At 36.5% G+C, this 22,740-nt stretch overlaps 1 protein-coding gene across 1 annotated transcript in view; it reads right to left on the minus strand.

Annotated features, from left to right (window-relative positions):
- Positions 1 to 22,740, minus strand: part of ATP8B4 (ATPase phospholipid transporting 8B4 (putative)) — a 203,625-nt gene that overhangs the window by 147,615 nt on the left and 33,270 nt on the right. Inside the window, exons 4-5 of the mRNA XM_011355090.2 lie at positions 4,172 to 4,285; positions 1,266 to 1,364 (exon numbers count right to left, since the gene is read on the minus strand). Of these exons, the coding sequence (XP_011353392.1) occupies positions 1,266 to 1,364; positions 4,172 to 4,285 (213 nt within the window). The remainder of the gene's footprint in view (positions 1 to 1,265; positions 1,365 to 4,171; positions 4,286 to 22,740) is intronic.

The raw sequence follows: 22,740 nt of genomic DNA on the forward strand, positions 1-22,740 counted from the left end.
AGCTGACTGACATGGTCTTGTACCCTGGCTTCTGGTGGAGCTTGGCCAATAGGTGGCACTGGCAGAGATCAGAGTGTCAAAGGAAAGTGAAATTCCCTGGCTTCCTTCAAGCCGGGTTAACAGGGGCTGCTTCCTCTATAGACAGCCCCAGCTGCTTGCAAGAAGCCCTCAACTATAGTTCCAGTTCTAGTAATTGCTTTCTTCCTTTTCCCCTTCAGGCCTAGAGGTAGTTTTGCCACTAATGTAGCTATCCTACGTGTTTTTCTTCACCCACACCCTTTGTAAATGGTCCCCTCATTATTAATTTTTCTCCAATATTCCTTTTATTCTAGAGCGACATCTGTTTCCTGCCAAGACCCTGACTCATAAAGATAGCCGTTTGTTGAACTGGTACATATTGTCACAAAAAATAAAAGCATATTCAAGCTTTAACTGCAGTAGAGATAAAATCAGACTTGGTATTTAGTCACATCTGTATCTCCCTGAAAAGAGTCTCCTAAATTGACTAGCAGAGCATCACAGAAAAGACAAATCAGTTCACTCTCTGAATACTGAGCAGCCCGCTCTCGGGTTCTTAACACGAGGCACTCTTACTTCTGCTCAGGCATTGCCAAGGGGTCTTGGTATTAGAACAGATAGAGGCAAAGGATTAAAAATGCTAATCCCAGGCTGACTCTTCTTGATAATTTCTACCCTAGAAATGGATATGAAGGATTAGAATGGAACTGCCCAGTACAGGAAGAGAGCAGAGAAATAGTATTACTCATGTACCCTCTACGAGCCAGGCTCTGAGCCAAGTGCTTTATGCACAACATTTCATTTTGTCCTCCCAACAGTGCTGATGTCATTGGCCACATTATATAGACAAGGAAGGGTTCAGAGAAGTAGTTTGCCTCATGTTACACTGCTAGAACATGGTAGAATAAGGTGTCTTTCTCCAAAACTTCTTTCTTTCTTTCTACTCTACCATTTATTCTTCTATGAAGTATGACTATAATGAATAAGAATTTTAAAGCCAATTTGCGGGAACTCATGCATCTAAATGAGTACTATTTCCCTGATAAGACAATGTGGAGAAGTCAGACATTTATTCCAAAGATGTCATTATTCAAATCATTGCTTATTCTATGACTTGTATTAATCATCAAATATCTTATTGACCAAAAGAACTTCATTCCAAATTTTCAAATGGATCTTTATTTTGTATTTCAAAGAGGTCACACTTGAAACTGAGACATCAGGAATGCTCAAAAGCAAATACTCACATAGTCATCTGTGGCATCTTTGACAGCTGTCATAGTTATCACCAGGACCAAAGGCACAATGGTGGTAAACCAGGTCAAGGAGGAAATTTCTGGAATCAGCTAAAACAAACATTTAAAATAGTTAGAACTTTTGAATTTAATAAATGTATCTTTCTAATGTTGCCATTTAATTTCATAAGACTTGACAGATATTTATAGGATTATATTCAGTTATTTGTACAAATGTAGAACTACTTTCAAGAATAGAAGTTTTTGTATTCAGTTGTAAGACATATAAAATAGAAGTATCATTGAACCACTTTTCAGACTACCTGACAAAAAATAAAATTTTTATAGCAAGTTAAGAAGTAAGCTTTTATAAATCTTTCACAGATGATGATCTTTCCCCAGGATAAAAAACATCATCTGTATTTTTCTCAGCTTCTCATTTCAACTTTTAATAATTTTACCAACTTCTCTCCAGTTTCCAAAGAGAGATTCTTTGAGCATCTACCTTGAGCCAAACACTGTGCCAAGTACTTTCCATATATTATGTCATTTGATTCTCAGTTCGATTCTGTACCACAGGGTTTGTATTCCATGTAAATAGCACTTCTGTGCAAGGCACAGAATACATTGTGAATCATGCCCCAGAATCAGGAAACATTGCAGCCCTGAGTTTCATTTTCCCATTGTATAATAAATGTCTGAGAGGTCAAGCAACTAGGCCAAGACATACACTGCTAAAATTTAAACCTCGATTATTTGACTCCAGTGCCTTGTTCCTATATCTCAAAAGAAACTCATCTGCGGGAGACATCATAACAGTTGACATGACTCTCTTAGACAGGTGGTTTTCAAATGGGGTTCAATTTGGAACTGCTTCAGGGCCATCAGTCAGGGAAGGGTTGAGTAAAGATGGTCAGCGTATGGAGATCAGGCCCCATGGAAACTTAATTGTTATAATAGCTTCCACATAAGATTCAAAAATCAAACTAACCTCAAAAGCCTCTGAGGCTAACCACAAAAACACTGGTCCGGGTGGTAGAAAAGCTGGATTCTAGTCCTAGTTCTATCATTAAGTAACTTGTGGTAAAAACTTTATACATCATCTAACCTCTCTAGGTCTAATTTCCTCATCAATAAAAGAAAGGACAATGAACTAAACCATCCCAAAGTTCCCTTCTAGATATTAAATTCTGTGAACAAAAGCTTTTGATCATAAATAAGAAAGCCATTAGAGAAATAAGATCAAAATTTTGAATGGTGTAAAGCAGTGGTCCTCAACCTTTTTGGCACCAGTGACTGGTGCTCCTATGAGAATCTAATGCTTGATGATCTGAGGTGGAGCTGAGGCAGTGATGCTAGTGCTGGGGAGTGGCTGCAAATACAGATGAAGCTTTGCTTGCTCGCCTGCCGCTCACTCCTACCATGTAGCCCGGCTCATAACAGGCCATGGACCAGTACCGGTCCACATCCCAGGGGTTGGGGACCCCTAGTGTAAAGGATTACATGAAGAAACCAAAAGCAAATTCACAAGGGAAAAGAAAAAGAAAGAAAGAACTCTAGAATTCTAAAGTCTCTTCATTAAGTCGTAAGGTGTACATTCATTGTTGTTGTTCTTCTTCTTGTTCTTGTTGTTTCCTATTCATTATCCAGTTCTTCTCAACTAACCCTTATTATGGAAATACTTCATCCCTTCTGTTTTTAGTCCATATAATTTGGGTGCATTGATTCCATCCTGGCTTCAGTTTTTGTCATGTGATCTAGGTCAAGATAATCATTGCATCAAATTCTTGAGCCATGGTGGTGATTGGTTTAGGGATAGAGGTATAATTCAGCATGGTCCAATCAGAGCTAATGTCCCTCCCTCTCCTTCTCACTCTCTTTCATATTGGAGTTGAAACTAGGAGGACAAAAGTTTAAAGCTTTTAAGATCCACCAGATAGAGAGGACCTGCCAGAGAATGAGGCCAAAATGAAGGAAAACTGAGGAAAGAAGAGTCACATCCTGTTGAAATAGTTTGCCCCTGAATCCAGTCATACATGAAATGATACATACTCATGAATATATTCCATTTTTGCTTAAAAGAATTTAGGTTTCTTCCACTTACAACCAAGATTCTTAATAAATTATTCAATTAAAGAAAAAATAGTACTAAAGCTATTAATCCAGACTGCACATATCTAATCTATCTTCTTACTTCCGATAATTAATATAGAGCCCAGCACATTCTGAATCTACCAGCTGAGACTGATTAAATTATCCTAAAATAAATACTAGGTAAAAAACTAGCTAATATGAGCTATTTATGTGTTTGTGTACTTTGATTTATGCCTTTTCCTTTCTAAAATATCAGTAAATACTGAAATTTAATTTAGGCCCCAATTTTAGTCAAATGGGAGGAAAAACCAAGGTTATTAACTACCAATTAACCACTCGAAACTGTAAAAAATAGCCACTCTACAGTGAAGTAACATATAGCATACATCATTTATTTTATACGTGTGTAAAATATGTCATTGTTCTTAAACGTGAGTGAAATTTGCCAAATTAAGTTCCACAAACTACTACTCAGCTAGGTTCTTTGTCTCCACTCTGGCAATACCCATACTGTTGACATGAGAGAGAGATAAAGAAAAGAGGGAGGTTATGAACAGTAATTATTCGGCTCTGGTTTGGTTCAAATAAAGTGCAAGGCTGCATTTTAAAATTACATCAGTGTTTAAAATGATGAATGCATTAGTTTTTTACCCATTCCTAGCCCTCCCACATTTGTGAAGAGAAACAGCAATAATAACATTAAAAATCTGATAAGGAGGGTTTTACCTAATCATAAACATTTAGCTAAGTGAATTAACTTACTTTTCACATTATATGACTACTTTTAACCAACAGATTAGGAAGAAATACAATGTAAACATTACCTGTAAAATCAGAAGAAAAAGGAAATAGGCATTCGCCACTCGTTGAAACTGTTCAAATAAATTAATTGGCAAGAAGGTGAGAATATTGTACTTGGATGTGTGGATACGATTATCCTGAAAAAGAAATAGCATCATATTAGTTTGGAGCAAAGCATTTCTCATTATCATAAATAGCTCTAAAACTTACAAGGCTGAGCATGATTTATACCACAGCAAGAAAGATAAGCCAGTTATCTAGGAAATTTTAAACTTTGTGTGGCCCAAGGTCATTCGTTTTCCCCAAGATGACATGCCTCTGATACTAGGTAAAATTACTGTTCGATGCCATAAAATCATCCAAGACTCAAAAATGTATCAAGTGCAAAAGTCTACCCCTGAGATTTTTTACTCTTATGCATTAATTCATTTGGCAGATATTACTTGAGTACCTACTATAGGCAGACACTGAGCTCATACTGAGGCCCATGAGGTTGGAAGGATTTGGGGAATCATCTGGTCCACTATCCCAAAGCATGACCCTTTAGATAACTCTGACGAGAGTTCCTTAGACCTGTCTTTGAAAATCTTCTGTGATGGGAAACTCACTACCTTGCAAGGCAGCCTGTGTCCATTTCAGAATGGTGATTGCTAGATTTTTATTTTGAAAAACCCAAATTTGCCTTCCCGTAACTTCTTGACATGTGTCAAATTCCATCCCTGGGTAATCTAATCCAAGTCTAAGCTCTTTCAATGTTGACAATTTTGAAATATTGGAAGGCCCCTCCTAGAGCTTCCCTAAATCTTCTCTACTCTGATCCAGACATTCCCAAACACCTCAGCTATTCTCCATGACTTATTTTACCGACATCTCTTCCTGGTCAGCTTCTACTAGATCCATCCCAATTCCTCTGCATCTCTCTTAAAACATGGTGTCCAGAACCAAACACATATTGCAGACTTTCACCTTGTCCATGTACAGTAGAAACTTTGATGTTCTGTGTTCGGGACTATTGTATTAATGTGACTTAAAATTTTGTTAGCATTTGGCAATTGTGTCTCATAGTTTCTTCTTATTCAGTTTTGATTAACTAAAATTTCTAGATTTTTTCATAAATTATCATTAAATCAGGTCTCCCATTCCTAAGCATATATAGTTGGTATTTTAAAAATATCAATGTACAAGATTTTGCATATATCCCTATTATAACAGCCTAATGAAAAAAATAATAATATTGACTATACTATCTCAAACTGTTAAATATTCCTCCAAGCTTTATGTCATCAAAAAAATTCAAATGCATGCCTTTTATATATTTTTCCAAAGCTGTAAACTAATACATTAAAAAAGATAGGACTAAATACCGTCCCCAGCCCAAAAAAAAAACCAATTTTCTTTTTAATTAAAACTTTGGCAAACTACTACACAGATTAATGTTAACACCCTTTTTGGGTATTTATATAAAACATATTAAGTATGTTTTATGTAACCATTTATAAATCCACTTAACAATATTCCCACAAGACTTAATTCTATCTTATCCACAAAGAAAGCATGAGAAATTTGGGGTCTTGCTAAAATTCAGAATTAACATGCCCAGAGAATTTCCATCCACTAATAGTTTAAAACTGAGGTTAGCTAGTGCGACTTGTTTTAAGCGAATCTACACTGACTCCTACTAATGACTGAAAATACAGTCATCTGTTAAATGTCCATTTTTAACATTTACCAGGAATCAATGTGTCTAGTTCTGTGCAACAAGTTGTGGGAGAATGAATAAGGTGTCAAGAGAAGAGTTTCCAGCTCAGTTGGTCTAATACATAGCAGTGTACTAAAAACTGTTCTGAAAGTTAATGATGACCAATTTTGCAATGACTTGGGCCAGAAAGACTGTAAAAACTGTTGACCATAACACGTTTTCCTAAAGAAGAGACTTGGAGAAGATAATAGGGAAGAGGAAAGCTAAGGAGAAAAAGCGGTTAACTAAAAGGGTCACAGATTCTAAATTTTGTTTTATATTTTCCAAAGTTGAAACTAAAATATAGGTTAAGCCTGTATTTTGCTAAAAGGACAGACTGAACATCTGCTGGGTCATTCAAAACCATAGCAGGAATCATTAAAAAAAAAAAGAAAAGAAAAAACTCTCCTACAAATTGAATTACACATAGGTGAAGAGCCAATTGTGTGGGATAAAATGATAATGCCAAATGGGTACTGTGACGATTTTCTCCTATTTGTTTAACTTGACATATGCAATGATTGTGTCTATTCTACTGACTCAGTCGTAGATGATGCAAACCCTCACAGCTATGACTGGGAACAAGGAACGAGGGCTCCCCCTCCTGGAGATTCTCTGGACCCCTCTACTTTGTTTTTTCAGTCAAAATGAAAAAATGTTTTCATTCCCACTGCCCTGTCCAAGAATATGAGTTTTGTTAAGAACTTAAATCAGGCACATTAATATTCAGTCATTTCATTGATCCAGCCTACAAATTTTAGTACAACTCATGTTATAATACAGCACAGGAAATCTTCACCAGCACCCTCTTAGCTTTTCCATCATGGCCCATTAGAAACATCCCAATCCAGAAGAAAGAATGAGAAGGACTAGAAGGAGAAGAGGAGTAGGAGACCAAGAAGTAAGGAATATATCTGGACAATTCATACAGCATGTTTGGTGCTGACAGAAGCCAGGCTGGAAGTCATGGCTTTAGTTTGTTAGCCAGGTGAGCCAGTGAACTGACCCCATGATAAGATAGGCTTAACCACATGGTCATGGGCAGTTCTGGACCAGGGCAGACAACCCATGGAATGGGAAAGAGCCTGCCCCTAGAAGAGCATCAGAGACCACCTGCTCCCTGTAAGAAGCTCACTTCCAAAAGAGGGCAGGGATGAGCTGAGGATGCCCAGGTATTCCTCTAAGATTGACACATGATTCCACCTTCCATGAGATAGAGTGAGTAAAGAGGTAGAGAGAGAAGTGTTAACCCCAGCAGAGTCCCCGTCACCTGAAAGGCAACCAGGATAAGAAAAAAGCAATGCTCCTCCAAAATGTATTAATATAAAGGCCCTGAGGCGAGCAGAAGATGACATGCTTGGGGATCTAAAAGAGTGACTGTGAGGCTTTAACTATAGAAGTCAATGCAAACTGAGGCTAATGAGAAAAGGTCCTTGGAATTTATATTAAGGATTTTCGTCTTTATTAGAAAGACTAAAATTGTAAGTGAAGAGGGAATTACTAAAAGGTTTTAAGTGAAGAAATAACTTGATGGATTCTAATTTTAAAAGATTATCCTAGCTATCAGGTAGAGAGTAAATTGGAAATTACACAAGAATAGATGTGAGAAGGTCAATGCGGAAGACTTTGAATTAGTCCAGGTAAAAGGTGATGGGTGGCTTGGACCAGAGTGATGGCAGAAGGGATGCAATTAATAATAATAAATAATAATAATAATAATAATAACAACAACAATAATAATAAATAAATAATTGATGATGACATTTATCAAGCTTTTACCATATGTACTGTTCTAAGAGCTTTACATTTCATAGTTCATTTTATCCTCACAATATCCTTGTGAAATAGGTACTAATCTCCCCATGCTATAGAAGGAAAATCCTTCAGCAAGATCAAGTAATTTGTTCAAGGTTACACAGCTTTCAAGTGGCAGAGCCAGGATTTGAATCCAAGCACTCTGCTTCAAGAGCCTACCCTCTTCACCACCAATTCTCCCCCAACTCAGTGCAAAGATGTCTCTTCTGCTTTCAAAGCAATCAGTCCTTGCTCTCTCCTCCACTCTGTATTTCTAGTCTGCTGCCACTTTCTTACCAACGAAAATACTGTATATCTACCTTTTCCTCTTGAGTCAACCTGCTCATTTGGAGCCCCAGTTATCTATTGCCTGATGTATGATTATAGATTCCTTGAATTCTCTTTCAGTTCCCCTCGAGAGTGTTTCTCTTGGCCCTGACAAAGCTCTGTGCAGGCGAATAGTATAGCTAACTACGTCCTTAGTTTAGCTTTCCAACAGAAACTGCAGTGGCCCAAGTTCTTTACATTTTCAACACTGACTATTTGGTGTGTGGAAAGAATAAAGTAAAAAGTGATAAATTCTTCAGAGGTAGGACATCAAATAAAATATTAATAAAATGAAAAGCATTATTCTTTATAATAAGATTTTATTGTGTAATTTTATTGCTTAAGAAAACAAAGCAAATAAAAAATAACAAATAATGCTAAATTAGTAAATAGAGCATTTGGGGAGTTTGCATCAATTCTTCCACTGGCAAAATGGAGCTAATATTTCTCATCTATATATAGGACTATTGTGGAGATAAGATGAGATCATAAATGTGAAAGCATATTTGCTGTTAAAAGATTTATACAAATATAAAATTTTTGTGAGCAACCCCTAAAAAATTCAAATGGGTTCAGAAAATCCAGTGAACAGGGCAGAAAAACTGGGTATGCCACGGTAATAAACAACTCAGAATCTTCATAGCTTAACATAATAAGAGTCTCCTTGCTAATGCTACTTCTCTGATAGCAGGGATGCTCTGCTCATCATAGTTACTCACAGTGTGCCAGCCACCATTTCAAATGCTTCCAGCTATAGTACCAGAGGGAAAGAGAAGACTCTGAAGGGTCTCACACCTACACTTTAATGCTTTAACCCAAATGACACAACTCATTGACTGAAAAGGTTACCATATATCTAAAAGGCAAAGAGCCGGAAACACTAACAGACATGACTAATGGCTGCCACAGTTAGAAATGGAAACTAGCCTTAATACTTGGAGAGTGTTAGACACATCACCTACAAAAACTAAATGTCAAAACCCAGCATCAGCACTGCACATCCAGTCCCGTTTTAATGCCAGATGTAACAGATATTTGACTATTTTCCCTTCTCCTCAGCTAACAGTGCTACAAATTTCTTAGTCCTATAGTCTGGATGGATTCGGTTTCCATTCATAACTCCAAGGTCAAGCCCAGATTAGTTTAAACCAACTGCATGGCCCATCCTCTTGATTACAATTTTGAATTCAGGGATTAGCACATGACCTGTGTCAATTCCAGGAATTCACGATAGACGTAGGCTTTCTTTTTCCTCCTGGATTCCAACCTGGAAGCAAGTAGCACTGAGGTCACTGACAGTATCTTGAGACCATGAGACAGAATATTGCCAAGAATGAACTGTACACTGAAGATGCAGAGCTGAGAAATGCAGAAAAAGAAACTAGACTAAGCTTTTCCTGATGCTAGCCCTGTCTCTGGACCTTTTAGTTATATGATCTGTTCATTTATTTTACCATCTGAGTCCATTTGAGTTGATTTTTCTTTTACTCCTAACCAACCAAACCCCAAGTAAAAGCCTTAAAAATATATAAAGAAAATCAGTTTACATTTTTGTATAGTAGTTTATTTTTATCTCTATTATTTGCCTTCAAGACTGAGTCACAGAAGGCCAAGCCTAAATGCATCAGTGGTTGTCTGGGGACACTGCCTGCATCTGCAAATCCCAAAGGCCAAACCCCAGGAGCTTTCGCAATGAGTACCACAGTTTCAGTACTATCAAAAGATCTGCCCACATTTGATGAAACATTTTTATGTCATGGCAGCTATAAAAAGTAACTTTCAGGAGCTTGAGTGGGGAAAGCCTAGTTATCTTGCCATAAGAAGAGGCAGCTATAATACTGTTATGGTACAATCTGGATTCCAGAGAGAAAATTAGTCAAGACTCTTAAGGGAGAGATTATCTCTAAACCATAAAATAAAAAACAAAATGAGAGTGTGTCCACAGACCACTTGCATAAAAAAAGGAAGTGGCCTAAAGGCATTTGCACCACTCAGGAAATATGTGAAACACCCATGTTTATGCAAAGATTCTAAAAGAATGTATGTATGGGGCAAATAGGCCTGGAGATTGGGTGTCTGGCGCCTCACTGATACCAGGCAGAACCACAACTCTACAGTATTGTCAAATGTTGTCCAGCTTAAGAGTCCATAGCATTCAAGGTTGAGAAGAATGAAGAGATAATAGTGTTCCTCTATAAACACTGTTGAGGGAGGGGTCAAGCCTCAGAAGAGGCTTTATAGACAGCTGTCAATAAACACTGGCTACAATCGTCATCGTGGTAACAGTCTCCTAAGCCTGGGCTCCCTACCGTGAGGGAGGGGAAGGGCAGAGGGCACATTTTTCCCAACATTCATCCGTTCATTCATCTGAGGGCCTTCTGTGTGTAAAGCACTATGTCATTGAGCTAGGACTACAGATGTGAAGGAACACAGTCCCTACCTCCTGGAGCAAGTTTGCATTACAGTTGTGGGTGAGAGGCAGGAATGAGCAGACAATAAACTTATAATTGATGACACAATTTAAGCAAGTGATCAGTGCTATGAAGAAAACAGTGAGTAGTAGAATAGGAGCAGTTGGCCTGCCAAGACTCCCTTAGGAAGCCTGTTTGTTTGATTTTCCAGGTTAATGCAACCTCAAGATTACCCTATCTGATGAGACCGCTGAGGCACCTGTCCCCCAGGGGATGCCCAAAAGAGTCCTTTAGGACATATGCCAAGCACTGTGCTGAGTACTGTACATACATCACCTCAGATAATCTTCAAAAAGTCCAGTGAGCTGTTAATATTTCAAAACCATTTTATAGAGGAAGAAATTGAAGCATAGAGCAGTTGCAAGGGTTGCCCCTAAAAGCTGGTTCATAGTCATGTGTTCTCCCAAATGGTATGTGTTTTCTGAGAAATAGTCAGAAACAAGGAGTTTCTAGACTTCCTCTTAATTAATGAAGACCCTTATAGAACATTCCTTGCCTGATGAATAAAAGAACTTCTCTAAACTAAAGTACAGTGAAGGGTGCACATTAATTCAATCAGCTAAAGCAGTCACTTTCAGTCCTTTCAATCTAGGGAGAGCATCTTGGGACTTGTCTAGGGACAAGTCATTTCCCATCTAGACCTCTGAAAGACAGACTGTGGCTAGGCAAGTTTTTAGGCCTGAGTTTCCCCACAAAGTAAATCACAAATCTTGTTTTCTTTTCACCCTCAGGCCTAGGTATAGTGTACAGCATCTGAAAGACTGTTCTAGAGCTAGTAAAAAGCTTACAAATAGTAATTTATCCAAAAAGAACTAATGTGGAGCAATTACCAGGGGAACAAATTAAATTTCCCTCTGAGATTAATTTAATCACCCTAATATTTTTTTCTCCAGGGTGTTTAGATGAATATAACCTATAAAGACTTTTAAAGAGTTCTAGATAAAATATTAACTTTTCTTTTGTGACATCTAAAATTACTGTTAAAATTAAACAGAGAGAGACCTACTATATGCCTTCTCCAGAGAGATGGAGTAAAACAAAATGCATACAAAAGGAGAAAGAAAAAAAATAAAAAGTTGTATTTCAGTGGGACTTTTATAAAGTATCCCTAATGATCTGTTTGCCAAAGCTCTTCTGTGCCTCCTCCTTGTAGACCAGCCATCCACTGGGTAGCAGGCCCTTAGCTTTGACTCATTGGCCCATCTTATTCTAGGGTTTTAGAGACCTTGGATAACCAGAGTGGACGTTTCTTTGAGCTGATTTGGGGCTGGCTTGTTAAGGCCATTTCCTGAACTATAACAGTGTCTTTGAACAACTTAATGCTATGATTTGCTTTGTTTATTAGGACTAAAAATTAGACCATATTCTTGCTGCTGTGCAGTCTGGGAACTAAGCCAAATTTCAGGCAGGACCTCAGCATTTATGACACTAACAAAGGCACAATGGAAAAGTCCAGTTAACAAGGAAAGATGCCCATAAAGAATTTCCCAAAGGGCCAAGGAGTTACAACAACACACTACAAATAGCTTAATCTTTCCTAGGACTCTACCTCTTAAACTAGGGTTCTACGCAAACAATGCTAACTCTAGGGTAACTATGAAATTTTCTCCTGAACCCCTGGGGATCAGATGGGAAGCACATGCAACTCTCAGCCCCCACCCTCTCCAGGGTGCTAGGGCAACTGGGACCCCTGGCCAACTTGTGGAGATGTCCTCCTAAAATATTCCTAGCCTTTCCTGGTCTCCAGCCTCTTCTTATCTAGGGTTGAATGATAAATCTAAATCTAGACAAACTCGTATCAACTGACTTCAAGAAGAAGCTCATGTGAGTGCTGAGTAGAGAAGGCTGCCATGATGTAAACAAAGAAAATGTACAGTGGTTTCAAATGTGAGTCTCCAATCAAAACTCACTAAGAGAGATGTTCTAAGCTGCTGATCTGATTAGCAACTTCTAAGCTGCTGAGCTGCTTCGCATGAGAGTAATTCTAAGTACCAGATTCCAGGGCAGATTTCAGTGGGTATTTATTTAAGTTAATGATTCAACCAAGCATCACTGGGGAGGCCAACTATGAATAACAGTGAGTGTACAAAGCTGCTTTGGAACAAAGCAGACCGGATTCTTTCCCATTTCTTGAATGAATAAATGAATGAAAAAATGAATAAATGAATGAGGGACTGCTGGCTGCAGCACCCGCACCTTCTCCACCATCTCATCCCACTTCCTTCATATTCCGCTTCCCTAGTACATTCCTCTTCCACATTCCTCCTCCTGATTCACATCATCAGGAGTAAGGATTCGAAAACAGTGTTCATCCAGACCCCTATGTAAGTGTGTTGATTTGGGGAAGGAAGAAGCCAGAAAGGTTGGCGGGATGGGCAGAACAGAATCAGGAGGCATTTCTTCAGAATAGAAGACTATGCTCTGTATCCTTCCCACTTAGGGTTACCAGCAGCGCTATAAATAGTACAGGGATTAGAAGTGGGTGAGGGAGATGCAACCTAGGGATCTGACTATGTCCTGTGGCCTGAGGCCTTTTTGAGAAACTGGTTTTCCCTGAATAGTTATTGTTTATATTTATAAAAACAAAAGATTACAAATCCATTGTAGATATTCTCCTCCCACAAGTCCTTTCCAGGGAGATGATTTGCCTATATTTTCAGTATGGAAAGTGACACCCAAAAAGTCTGAAAGCACTTGCGGAGACCAAGCCAGAGTCATGACCCATGGCACCACCCCAGGTTTCTAGGAAATTTTATGATTCTAGACCTGAAAAAATGCCCCCACTAGACTGTGAGTTTCTTGAAGGCAGATACCAATGAGTCTTATCCACCTCTAGATACCTCACCCCTGTGCCAGGCATATGGCAATTCCTCAATAATTGTTGTTCTTAATAATTTAATTTGTAATAATACATTTAATTGTTAATAATAATTATGGTTGTTATAAATAAATGTATAAATAAGTGAACAAATAAAAATAGACTATAGCAATGATTCAGGGAAGCCCTCTACCAAAAAATTTACACACCTATTATATGTCTGGCATTGTGCTAGGTGTGGGGTAGGGAGAGAAGGAGGGATACAGAAGCATCACTTTCAGGCCAACTCTTTATATCAAACACTGTCTCTGGCCAATGTTATCCATTGTAATTTAAATACCTAAGGGAGGATAACACATTAGTTTCTAGCACTTCAATGTGAGGAGGATTTCCTTGCTGATGGGGAAGATCTTAGAAACAGGAAAGCACCAGGCAAGTAGGTAGACATGGAGAGTAAGATAAGGGGAGGGGAAGAAAGAGCTAGAAAGCACTTCACTTACCATTGGCATGGAATTGAGGAATGGATTTATCACAGCCTATAGTGTTGATAGCATTCTACACCCTCTACACCTCAGATTCAAACTAGATTTTGCATTTATGTTTAAGACCTACAGTTTTCCTGAAAACACCATTGAAATATGCCAAGTTTCTGTTGCAAATAGCAACATAAAATACTTTTTTAGTTAAATTTATTGGGATGACATTGGTTAATAAATTTGTATATGTGTACAATTCAATAATATGTCGTATGTATACTGTATCATGTGTTTACCAGCCAAAGTCAAATCTCTTTCCACCACCATATATTTGACCCCCTTATCCACCCTCCTTGCAAATCTTGTTTCAGGAAAGATTCAAGAACTTCTTGAAGATATTTCCTCAAAAAATCTAAGTCATATTTACCATAAAGAAACACTAATCCAGTTAAGTACTTGAGTAAATGCCAATTATCCCTAGAGATAATTGAGTTTGAGGAAAGAGTGAAGGCTTGGAGTTCCGAATCTGAAAGGTGACTCCCTATTTTCCAACTAAGTGATCTTGGAAAAATATCTCTTACCGTCAGTTTCCCCATCTGTAAAATATGTGTGTAATAATATCTACCACGCAGACTTGTAAAGATCGAATGGGATGATATATATAAAGCACTAACACTGTGCTTGATAGAATTAAATATTTTTTTTCCTCCTCACCTCTTTGTATTTGCCAAAATCTTCAGGACACTCCTAACTAAAGAAACAGAGAATAGATCGAGTGCTTCTGAAACTCAAATGTTTCATTCACAAAATTGTATATGAATCATTTGGGGGGCGTTGTTCAAAGCAGATCCTGACTTAATAGTTTTGTAGTGGGGCCTGAGACTATGCAGTTCTAACAAACTCCAGGGGAGGCCAATGATGCTGGCCCAAGACTTGTGGACCACGCATCAAGAAGCAAAGTATTAAATAGCCTTTAAGAGTTTTGATAAGCATAAATTTCTGTAATATAAGAAAGGTTGAATGTATTTTTTAAAGGCTATGTAAATAATTTAGTTAAATCAATACAAACCCAAAATGTTCCATTTGCATCTATAGATTATGAACCTCAAGAGATATTTGACTTCACCACTAGACCATGGAACTGAATCAATGTCACAGGTGAAACACTGAAATGCTTTACACCAAGACTTAGAGCGCAAACACAAAGTGTCCTTAAATCGGCTTAAGATATTTTTTCTAGATTTTTTCTCCTTCAATCCTTAGAAAAATACATTGGATGAAAGGAAATATCACATATTTTCAACTTAAGCTCTGGCCAATAAAAAGACCAGATCAAGCATTAAATTGAAAAATAAAGAACTATGGAAAAAAATTCAAAGTCAACAAGTATATAGAAGCAAGAGAGCATAAGATAGGGTAAGAAGAAGAAATGGGGGGTAGAGAGGAGAAACCTTTTTTTAATGATAAAATGCAAAATACTGATTATTTATACAGGCTATATAAATCCTGTATGGTTTCAAAAATTTATTTATAATTTTTTGTTCATAAAACATAAAAACATTTTTTCATATTTTTTAAAGATATTTATTAGCAATATGAACAAATTTAAGAAAAGTATTCAGCTGTTCTTAGAAAATTGTCTTCCTTACCCAAATATAGTGAAAATGTTAATTATAAGTCTAACATCACTCATTCTCATATTTATATTACAAAGTCTTATACTCTATTTTATTTATGCATATAAAATAATCTCGAAATCCCAAGGGGATAGCAAATTTCTGAGGGACGAAGACCTGACCTCATGCTTTTCTAAGCCTCTAGAGCATTTAACAAAGTGATAAACACTTACTAATTACTCAATAAAAGGCTAATAAATCCAACTGGAAAAAAAATACAAAATAATACCTAGGAGAAGAGCAATTCCATTTATCAGAACAAAATATGAGCTAATGTAATTGTTAGTTATTCATAACACAATACATACCTAGAGAAGTACTTTTGCCAAAGAAAAGTAGGCACTAGCATAAATATAGAGTTTTTACATTTTTATAACACAATGTCATCATGCAGTCTATTAACTTTCCCATATCAGAAAGCAAGGGAGAAGGAAAAAAAAATCAAACATTCCTTTAGCTTATTTTCTCACCTAGAAAAGTCTGAACAATGCTTTCTCTGCAAAACATTATGAAGTTCAGCCCATTTATGCTTCTAACCTCAAAAATGTCTTGCTTAAAACAATGGCGTTTTTGTGGCATTCGGTCTACAAAAGTGTTTAAAATATCGCAACATGGGACTAAGTCGTTTGCAAGAACCATAGAAACATGACTTGGGAAGAAATCTTCAAAGTTCAATCATTTATTTTATCTTTCTGCTTCCATATAGAAATCATCTAAACCAGCTCTGTCATAGATTACAGAAGCATCACTTTCAGGCCAACTCTTTATATCAAACACTGTCTCTGGCCAATGTTATCCACTGTAATTTAAATACCTAAGGGAGGATAACACATTAGTTTCTAGCACTTCAATGTGAGGAGGATTTCCTTGCTGATGGGGAAGATCTTAGAAACAGGAAAGCACCAGGCAAGTAGGTAGACATGGAGAGTAAGATAAGGGGAGGGGAGGAAAGAGCTAGAAAGCACTTCACTTACCATTGGCATGGAATTGAGGAATGGATTTATCACAGCCTATAGTGTTGATAGCATTCTACACCCTCTACACCTCAGATTCAAACTAGATTTTGCATTTATGTTTAAGACCTACAGTTTTCCTGAAAACACCATTGAAATATGCCAAGTTTCTGTTGCAAATAGCAACATAAAATACTTTTTTAGTTAAATTTATTGGGATGACATTGGTTAATAAATTTGTATATGTGTACAATTCAATAATATGTCGTATGTATACTGTATCATGTGTTTACCAGCCAAAGTCAAATCTCTTTCCACCACCATATATTTGACCCCCTTATCCACCCTCCTTGCAAATCTTGTTTCAGGAAAGATTCAAGAACTTCTTGAAGATATTTCCTCAAAAAATCTAAGTCATATTTACCATAAAGAAACACTAATCCAGTTAAGTACTTGAGTAAATGCCAATTATCCCTAGAGATAATTGAGTTTGAGGAAAGAGTGAAGGCTTGGAGTTCCGAATCTGAAAGGTGACTCCCTATTTTCCAACTAAGTGATCTTGGAAAAATATCTCTTACCGTCAGTTTCCCCATCTGTAAAATATGTGTGTAATAATATCTACCACGCAGACTTGTAAAGATCGAATGGGATGATATATATAAAGCACTAACACTGTGCTTGATAGAATTAAATATTTTTTTTCCTCCTCACCTCTTTGTATTTGCCAAAATCTTCAGGACACTCCTAACTAAAGAAACAGAGAATAGATCGAGTGCTTCTGAAACTCAAATGTTTCATTCACAAAATTGTATATGAATCATTTGGGGGGCGTTGTTCAAAGCAGATCCTGACTTAATAGTTTTGTAGTGGGGCCTGAGACTATGCAGTTCTAACAAACTCCAGGGGAGGCCAATGATGCTGGCCCAAGACTTGTGGACCACGCATCAAGAAGCAAAGTATTAAATAGCCTTTAAGAGTTTTGATAAGCATAAATTTCTGTAATATAAGAAAGGTTGAATGTATTTTTTAAAGGCTATGTAAATAATTTAGTTAAATCAATACAAACCCAAAATGTTCCATTTGCATCTATAGATTATGAACCTCAAGAGATATTTGACTTCACCACTAGACCATGGAACTGAATCAATGTCACAGGTGAAACACTGAAATGCTTTACACCAAGACTTAGAGCGCAAACACAAAGTGTCCTTAAATCGGCTTAAGATATTTTTTCTAGATTTTTTCTCCTTCAATCCTTAGAAAAATACATTGGATGAAAGGAAATATCACATATTTTCAACTTAAGCTCTGGCCAATAAAAAGACCAGATCAAGCATTAAATTGAAAAATAAAGAACTATGGAAAAAAATTCAAAGTCAACAAGTATATAGAAGCAAGAGAGCATAAGATAGGGTAAGAAGAAGAAATGGGGGGTAGAGAGGAGAAACCTTTTTTTAATGATAAAATGCAAAATACTGATTATTTATACAGGCTATATAAATCCTGTATGGTTTCAAAAATTTATTTATAATTTTTTGTTCATAAAACATAAAAACATTTTTTCATATTTTTTAAAGATATTTATTAGCAATATGAACAAATTTAAGAAAAGTATTCAGCTGTTCTTAGAAAATTGTCTTCCTTACCCAAATATAGTGAAAATGTTAATTATAAGTCTAACATCACTCATTCTCATATTTATATTACAAAGTCTTATACTCTATTTTATTTATGCATATAAAATAATCTCGAAATCCCAAGGGGATAGCAAATTTCTGAGGGACGAAGACCTGACCTCATGCTTTTCTAAGCCTCTAGAGCATTTAACAAAGTGATAAACACTTACTAATTACTCAATAAAAGGCTAATAAATCCAACTGGAAAAAAAATACAAAATAATACCTAGGAGAAGAGCAATTCCATTTATCAGAACAAAATATGAGCTAATGTAATTGTTAGTTATTCATAACACAATACATACCTAGAGAAGTACTTTTGCCAAAGAAAAGTAGGCACTAGCATAAATATAGAGTTTTTACATTTTTATAACACAATGTCATCATGCAGTCTATTAACTTTCCCATATCAGAAAGCAAGGGAGAAGGAAAAAAAAATCAAACATTCCTTTAGCTTATTTTCTCACCTAGAAAAGTCTGAACAATGCTTTCTCTGCAAAACATTATGAAGTTCAGCCCATTTATGCTTCTAACCTCAAAAATGTCTTGCTTAAAACAATGGCGTTTTTGTGGCATTCGGTCTACAAGAGTGTTTAAAATATCGCAACATGGGACTAAGTGGTTTGCAAGAACCATAGAAACATGACTTGGGAAGAAATCTTCAAAGTTCAATCATTTATTTTATCTTTCTGCTTCCATATAGAAATCATCTAAACCAGCTCTGTCATAGATTAATTTTTTAAAGGCTTTTGCTTATTAGGCTAGAGAGCAAGATACTGTAACATATTTAAACAAAAATTGGGTTAGTAGCAAGAAAGTTAATTATAGAAATTGGAAAGTATAGTAGTTAAATCAATAAGATGTAATGATTAATGGCCCAATGGCAACCTGTAGAGAGGTAGCTAGTGATGAGGCACATGACTCTATCTTTGACTATGTTGTACTCAATATTTTTATTAATGACTTACATCAGTGATTCTTAATCCTGATTGCTCATTAGAATGACTTGGAGAGCTTTAAAAAAATACCAGTGCCTGGACTCCACCCCCAGAGCTCCTGATTCAGTTGCCCATTGGATCAGATATCAGTGAAGATACAGAAGACATGCTCAGTAAGTTCACATGTGACACAATGATGAAAGGGATAATTTAATGACAGAATAAGTGCCTGTCGTGTGCCAAGTTCTATGACAAGATACGGAGATAAATGTAACACAGTCCTTGTCACTAATGATGAAAATGAGATTAGCATGAGATTAATAAGTGTCAACAATCACCAAAAGCTAGTGCCATCTTAGGCTGCATTAATAATTCTTCTTCTAATTCAAGCTGGTCAAATAACTTCCAAAATGTTGCATTTGACTTTGGAGCAACCCGCTTTAAGACATTATAGAAAAGCTGAAACTGAAATGAAAGAATTGGAGGAGATTGTCCCAAAGATTAGTCTACTCAGTGAACCCAAGTTTGATATTTTAAATACATATTATCAGAAGAGTTGTCGTGTGAAACAGGAGATATGTTACCTCTACTTTGGCCTCAGAAAAAAATGCTAAATTAATGGTGAATTAATTGGTGAATTAAATGGTGAAATGCTAAAAAATGCTAAATTAATGCTAAATTAAAGCAAGAGAAGATCAATGTGGCTCAATTGATGAAAAAAAAAATTGTCTAAAATCAGAACTATTCAAAGATAGAACAGGCTATTTTGGGAGGCAGTGAGTTCCCCTTCTCTAGCAGAATATAAACACAGACTGGATAGGTAATCAGTGAGAATTCTGTAGAGATAAGTGGATGGGTAAACTTTAAAGAATAATTCCACACTGAGATTCTATCATGAACTTACACTTACATGACAGAGAAGTCAGTCAGTCAGGTTTTGTATAAAACAACTCTTCTTCCCAGCACTTTTGGATTATTGGTGCAGAATTATGACACCGTCTGCAACATATCTAGGTTGTACCTGGACAGACACAGCTGTAATGATGTGACCTTGACTCACAGCAAGATTGACAACCAAGGGGCATGCATGAAACTCAGAAAAATTAAGGATGCTAAAAATGTCAACACTATGGTATAAGCAGCCAAAGATTAAGATCACTGATCTACATATAAGAATCTGATTGGTGTCCTCTACTTAATTCCTCAAAGAACAAGTTTTCACCATTCAAGCCAGAACATTCTTACAAAGATGTACATATGTACATTCTTAAAACCACAACCTTACCTACATATATATATATATATATATATATATATATATAGCTCCTAACCAACTTCTAGGATCATTTTTAAAGTGTCTTCAAGTTTAAGTTTAATGTCTAAATAGCTTACTTTTATAAGAAACTGCATAGAAAGTCAGATATAAAATACAACAGTAATCTTAACACTGGTTTTATAATAGTGGATGTGAATTTGAGATGACTATTTTTAATGCAAATGATTTGATTAATCTTTCAACTACAAAATGTAAACTATGATAGTTACTGTCTTTTAATATTATTATTCACAGAACCAAAACTATTTGGGCCAGTAAAGAAAACTACAAAAGATTAAAAACCACTTTGAGACCGTTGGTGTTGGTGGTTTTTCTGTTAACCTCTCAACTGTTACTGAACTTGCCCAATTGATCCACATAGTTGACTTATGGATTACTTTCACGACCGTTTGCCAACAAAAGAAACTGCACTTGTAGTTCTCCTTTTATACATGAAGTTACTTTTCTTCCTGCTCCATCTTTTCAGTTCTCAATCTTAGTTTAAATCTATTTCACTAAAGTTAGGCTATAGTAGAACTTCAAAATTCTGACATCAAAATCAGCTCATTAACTCTTTTAAGTCTCTTTATATATTGCTTGGAAACTTTTCAATTTCATATCATTGCAAAGAAGAAAGTAAAAGTAAAGTAAATAAGCCAAATCTGTGTGCTTTACTTGAAATTCACAAAGCAGATGGAATGGAACTAGTTTATGAGGATGCAGAAATTACTCAAGCCTGGAACAGATAAATAACAAATATTTCAGAGTTTTAGAGTTTAACTAGATTTTTTAACTACCTTAATGTCTCATTTTAGAGTATTAGGAATAGGAATTCAGAAACTGAAACAAAAGATTGAAACAGGTCAACGAAATTAAGGAAACAAGGAATTGGACAAATGCTTAGCCAAAGAATAACACACTTTAAATAAATCAACTGTCAAAAAGATAAAATATTTATACTTTTAAACTCTGAATCCAGAATGAAAATGATTTGAGAGATGTCCAAAAGTTATCTTTTCTCTTACAAGTAAATTATTTAAAAAGTAAAAATAAAAACCTCTGTCATATAAAACATAGAATAATTTACACAGATATTAACAGCACACAAAACAGACAGCATTTTCAATGTTTGCTAAAAAGTCACTGTTACTATGGTAATGCCCCAAAACAAAAGTGCAACAACCAACAACCACATAAACCCATTGCAAATGCAAGTTACTGGCACTCTCTACAACTAATTCCAACTTGTCACACTCCTTGTCATCATCTGTACTCTTCGGTTGGTATATAAATTGCTTTGGTTATCAGGCTTATTGGTGAGGATCTACAGCATGTTGGGCAGCTGTGTCTCTTATGAATAAAAGAAAGAGAAATCCAAATTTTTTCATCAAGCTGAGGATTAAAGCAGGACTGGGATGTGTCTCGACATGTTGATACTCCAAGAGTTTCTCAAAAACAATATTTACTTTTACCTTTCCATGGACTTTATGTACTTGGATATCCAAAATGTGTGAGAAGAGTGATTCCAAAAAGCTTCATTTCAGTGATCCTGAAAGCTTTTATACTATTTCTCTCTTTTTTATTGCAAAATCTTAATGAAGTGGGCTATACCCCACTCCCATCTTTCTTGCATGTTTTTCTTTCCTGCCTTCTGACTTCCAAATCCCAACTTGAAAAATAATAATAATTAAAATTGTTTTCTTCAGGTTCTCTAATTGCTTCCTTCTGATTTAAAGATGCTTTTCTTAGTTCTTAACCTCACGGCACCTAGCATTAGAAATGGTTACTCATCCCCTGTTTCCTGACAGTAGATATGCCTTTGCTACTGCCCAAGTACACGGAGCTTTATATAAGGAAAGAGGACTTTTAACATCAGGAGGCAAAGAAATTAAAAATAGGGAAGAGATCTTCACCCTGTTAGAAGCCATTTGGCTGCCAAAAAGAGTAGCCATAATTCATTGTCCTGGACACCAAAATGCAGAAACTGAGGTGGCACAAGGAAATTCCTTTGCAGATCAGATAGCAAAGGATGCTGCCAGAAAACCAGTGGGGCCCGGAGACGTCTTGCTTTTAAAGCTTCCCCCGGCCTTTGAAGAATGGCCTGAGTATACCTCGTTCGACTTGGAATTAAGTGAAAGACTGGGAGGAAAAGAGGGAAAACAAGGATGGAGAATGCTCCCTGATGGAAGACCACTCCTTCCTCAGGCTTTGGGAAGGACCTTAGTGGACTTAACACACCAGTCCACCCATCTAAGAGGAACCAAGTTAATTGAACTATTGAAAAGGGATTATTATGTTCCAGGACTGAAAAGTTTAGCCAAGGACGTGGCTAATAGGTGTGCAGTATGTGCACAAGTAAACCAAGGAAGGTCCTCCACGGAACAAGGAGTGAGACTCAGGGGAAAGAGAC

The sequence above is a fragment of the Pteropus vampyrus genome, unplaced genomic scaffold (genome assembly GCF_000151845.1).
Source record: "Pteropus vampyrus isolate Shadow unplaced genomic scaffold, Pvam_2.0 Scaffold19, whole genome shotgun sequence".
NCBI lineage: Eukaryota > Metazoa > Chordata > Mammalia > Chiroptera > Pteropodidae > Pteropus > Pteropus vampyrus.